Source organism: Gossypium hirsutum, chromosome A09, assembly GCF_007990345.1.
Source record: "Gossypium hirsutum isolate 1008001.06 chromosome A09, Gossypium_hirsutum_v2.1, whole genome shotgun sequence".
NCBI classification, from domain to species: Eukaryota; Viridiplantae; Streptophyta; class Magnoliopsida; order Malvales; family Malvaceae; genus Gossypium; species Gossypium hirsutum.
In genome coordinates, this window is record NC_053432.1 from 4,321,718 (window position 1) to 4,326,674 (window position 4,957).

Sequence of the window (4,957 nt, forward strand, 5' to 3'; positions counted from 1 at the left end):
TAAAGATTGAATTTTATATTTTCAAAGACTAACTGAGATAAAAAAAAATTTAAAGTCCCAATATTAGAACATTTAGAAGTTAAAAGGACTAACTTTAAAAAAAAAAATTTAAACCCAAAACTAATTTTCATTATGGTCTAACAGTATGCGCCATGGTTCTAATATTACGTTAAGTTTAAAAATTTCCTAAATAAAATTTTTGTATGTATGTATTAATTACACAAACATATCTAACCCTAAAGGGGTCGACAACTTAACCATGGATTAGAACTCTGGTTAAAAACTCAAGGGGTTAAGAAGGGCAACCACAACCACAGATTTTTTATTATCAACAGTCCTCCTTCCTCCTCCACCACCACCACCACCACCATCGCCTCCGCCTCCGCCCTTTCCTCTTTTTCCCTTCATTTTCCAAGCAATAACCTCCAAACAAACAAAGAAGAAACAACCAGCCTTTTCTGTTTTTGTTTTCAACTCCAATCTTCTTAATTTTCTTCCATGGTATCAAAATTCTCACAAAACCCATATTGGAAACCCTATTTTAAATTCAATTTCATCCCATCTTTTTTATAATTCTCCCCCCCCCATTAAGTTTAGGTGTTTTTGTTGACCCTAGATGTTAGAGCCATGGAAATAGCCCCTACAAGCACCCCTCCACTAAGCACCACAACACCCAAATCACCCGACCCAGAGACCGAAACACCAGTTCGGATCCATCCTGCCAAGCCCAAATCTTTTACTAACGGTGTTCTCAAGCGCCACCAACCTCACCACCACTACCTCCACCATGCGCCGCCCATAGTAGTGAGCTACAAGGAATGCCTCAAGAACCATGCAGCCACTTTGGGTGGACATGCTTTAGACGGCTGTGGTGAATTCATGCCTTCCCCATCAGCCACCCCATCCGACCCAACTTCCCTCAAGTGTGCAGCTTGTGGTTGCCACCGCAACTTCCACCGCCGAGAATCAGATGACCCACCACCCACAACAACAGCCACCGCTACTATAGAATATCAGCCTCACCACCGTCACCATCCACCGCCTCCAGCAAGTCAAGCACCACATCGTAGTCCAAACTCAGCTTCCCCACCACCGATCTCATCATCTTACTACCCTTCAGCTCCTCACATGCTTGTAGCCCTTTCAGGTGGTTTAGCTGGTGCATTAGACAACAACCACCATCAAAATAACTCTCATTTACAAGGCTTAGGAACCCTTACCCCAAACACCACAAATCTGGGTTCCCACTCAAAGAAAAGATTCAGAACAAAGTTCACTCAGTTTCAGAAAGATAAGATGTTGGAATTCGCTGAGAAAGTTGGGTGGAAGATTCAGAAAAGAGATGAACAAGCTATCCAAGAGTTTTGCAGTGAAGTTGGGGTTGATAGAGGGGTTTTAAAAGTTTGGATGCATAACAATAAGAACACTTTTGGGAAGAAAGATCAAGCCATTAATGAAGGAGAAACTGGGAATAACAACAATACTGAGAATGGACTCAGCCATGAAGACCACCATCACCACAACAACAACAATGGTCAGAATCTCAACCATCACTTTGAAACTGATAGTGTTGTTCATGTTGGAATTAATGGCTCTTCTTCCTCTTAAATCATGTTTATTATGATAATCAACTTTTATCTTCTTCTTTTTTTTCTTTTTTAATGAGGAGATAATAAGCTGTTAGATTAGATTAAGTACTTGTTTATTAGCTGTTCTTTTTTCTTTCTCTCTTTAATTTCTGATCATGACTGTTGAGAATATAACATGGGAAGAGCTGCTTTGATCCAAAAAAGAAATTATTTTTATTTTATTTTCTGTTTTTCCTTCACCATTTTCTTTAGAATTCTGGGTTTTTGGGATCATAAACATCCATGGTTTCTGTTTTCCAAAACCTTAAAAACCTTTGAATCTGTAATGTTTCCTTTTTAGTTTCCATGTTGTGTCTGTGAAGAAGAAGCAGAAAGTGATAATAAAAAACAAACAGGTATCAGATTATTTTAACATATCCCATAACTTTATACTAATAATTTAAGCTTAATTTTATGGTACAAAAATCTAATAAGATAAGATCTTTTTTATATTTTATTATATCATCTTCCCAATCATCAGCTCAAGTCTTAATTTTTTAAGATGATTTTGCAGCTATTAATGTTTGGTTGTGCATAATTGCATTATTTTTAGTGGTTTGATAAAGACTAATTTATATAAACCTTCTTAAAGTACAAAAAAGAAGACTTCTTTTTAGTATAATTTTTAATGATTAGCTGCTAATATCTTGGAATTATGTAATTTAAGGAAGATTTAATATATATATTTTATGTAATATTCCCTTTTTGGGGAAAGAAGATGAAATAGAAGTAATCATTATTGCTGCTATTATGAATCCTAGTATGTATTTTCAAGTTTAATTAGTATTAAAGTGGGAGATTATGACTAAATTAATGGATGTCTTGTCATTTGTCAATCTGATTTGTTTTTATTTTCTAAATTTTATCACTAAATTAATCTAGTTTTTCATTCTTACTCATAAGTTTTAATAGGATGGATATGGTTTATTTAATAAACTAAAAATATTTGTCAACTGTAATAACTAATAATTTAATTTGTTAATGTTTCTTTACCCATAATCTCTTAATTTATATATATAAACATATTTAAATTTACATCCTCTTAATTATTGTAAGTAACGGTTTCAATCGAGTTAATAAATTGCTTAAATTTTTTGTCTGATCAAATGTTAAAGTATCATGAAAACTCCTGTACTAGAAGATAGATGGCGATTTACTTCTTCCATTTAGAAAAAGGTAAATTACTCATTGTACATTATATTTCTATTAAAAATTGGATATAGAACAATCATATAGTGATATATGGTAACAACCATATAGTGATATATGGTGCGCCATGTATACCTATATTGGCGTATAGGGGTCAATTTTGAACAGTAAAAATAGATAAAATTTTTAATAAAAATGATCGATTTACTCTTTAATTAAATGATCTTCTATAATACCCATATTATATTTATTCAAAACTTTAATATATTTAATTATTTACATGAAAATCACCAAACCAAACGCCATTGAGCTTTCGTCAGTATATAACGTTAGCTTTTAATTTAATGCTACTAACAGCCAGTTTGATATTATTATTAGGGTTAGCTTAAGAAAAGTGATTTTGTTTATTAATTTCAAGTGTTAATATTATTATAAAAAATTTAGAAAGTATTTAAATTTAATAAACTTATAAACAAAATATATATTTTGAAGCAATTAATATTTTTTTTTTGTAAATTTAATGCTACATGAAATATTTAAACAATTTAATATAATAATAGATAAAATATAAAATGATCTAAAATTTTAAATAATTAATATAGTTTGATAAATTAAGCTTGAAAACGTAGAATCAAAAACAAAAAGCACCTAAACCTCGAAAAAAATTTCCATCAGACTTTCAACCTTAAAAAGCCAGGCATTTAATATTACTTATGGGTTGGAAACCTCTTTTTGACAGCTAAACCAGTTTTCTATTTATCATTAAAAAAAGTTAATGCATATTCTTTATTTAATTAAAAAAATTCACCAATTATATATATATATTTATAAACTTAATCAGTTTAATATTGTAAAAGTGATGATTATGGTTTAGAAGATTAGGGATTTTGAGGAAGTCTCTCCCCTGAGCTCAAACATTCATCTTATAAAACTGACATTTTTGCTGATGAAAGCTATTGGTAGGTTTAATAAAATTGACGTTACATCAACAACATAAAATAAACGGTTGCTTCTGATTCATCACAACTTGTAATAATAAGAATTTGTTTGCATTTTATTGGTTCAATAGTTACAATATTCATCGTGTAGTTTAAGTTTAAGTCGCGTTATGGTGTTACTCTCCTCTTATAATTTATTAAAAATAAAATAAAATAAATAATTTTTTGTCTTTCTTCTATTTTAAATTTAAATTTTCATGGGGCAATTGGATTCCTATTTGTATATAATAATTGCAACTACATATGTAGTAAACTCTTTGATCTTATTTGAGATTGCCAAAAATAATTTATTAGAATTTTCAAATTTGAAGTTGTTGGGTGATTTATGATTCACAGCACTTTTGTCCATGACTGTAGAAATTGTATTTAATTTAATAGTAAATATTTGTACTTTATTCCAAAAAAAAAAATATACATTGCGTGATGTTTATGCATATAATGATGGCACATGCTGTACAATAATTCAGATTGAACTGTTTATTGACTGGCTCTTCAAAATATTTTCACTATTAACTGTATACCCATATTTATTTATTATAAGTTGATTTTATATTTGTTTTATTAAAAAATAATTAATTAATTATTATTTGTCGGATGAAAAAGTAATTTAGTTATTTTATTAAAAGATTTATTTATTTTTATTATTAAACAGTAATTTTTATATATCAATATGATATATATATATGACATGTTATTATATTAATTATTTCGTTAACTATGTTAATTTTTAATAGAGACTGATTAATTTATTTTTGAAGTAAAAGAGATAATATAATATAACTTTAAAATAGCATTGGTTAAAATGATGATTACTTTTTCTTGGATTTTTCTTATTTTATTATTTTTAGTAAAATTTTTAGCTAAAGAAGGCTTTTCTTTTCAAAGCAAATAAGGCCGTTTTGTTTTTATCATTGTATAAATAATATTTTAGATTAAAATAAATTTTATTATATTAATTTATAATTTTATAATTTTTAAGAGATTAATCTGTAATTTAATAAATTTTGGGGTCAAAAACCTCAACTTTTCTCTAGTGCCGCCATCTTTGAATATATTAAATACAAACTAATGTATTTAAAACATGTATTGTATTTATATTTATGATTGTAATTAAAAGGATAAATTTTAAAATTATATATGAATTTTGATTTAATGTGTAGTTATATATATGAACTTTAATTT

At 28.8% G+C, this 4,957-nt stretch overlaps 1 protein-coding gene across 1 annotated transcript; it reads left to right on the forward strand.

Annotated features, from left to right (window-relative positions):
* Positions 1-246: 246 nt before the first annotated feature.
* On the forward strand, positions 247-1,810 carry LOC107888597 (zinc-finger homeodomain protein 9). Its single transcript, XM_016812761.2, has one exon. The coding sequence runs from the start codon at positions 628-630 to the stop codon at positions 1,606-1,608; it is 981 nt and encodes a 326-aa protein (XP_016668250.1). The 5' UTR covers positions 247-627; the 3' UTR covers positions 1,609-1,810.
* The last annotated feature ends 3,147 nt before the right edge of the window (positions 1,811-4,957 follow it).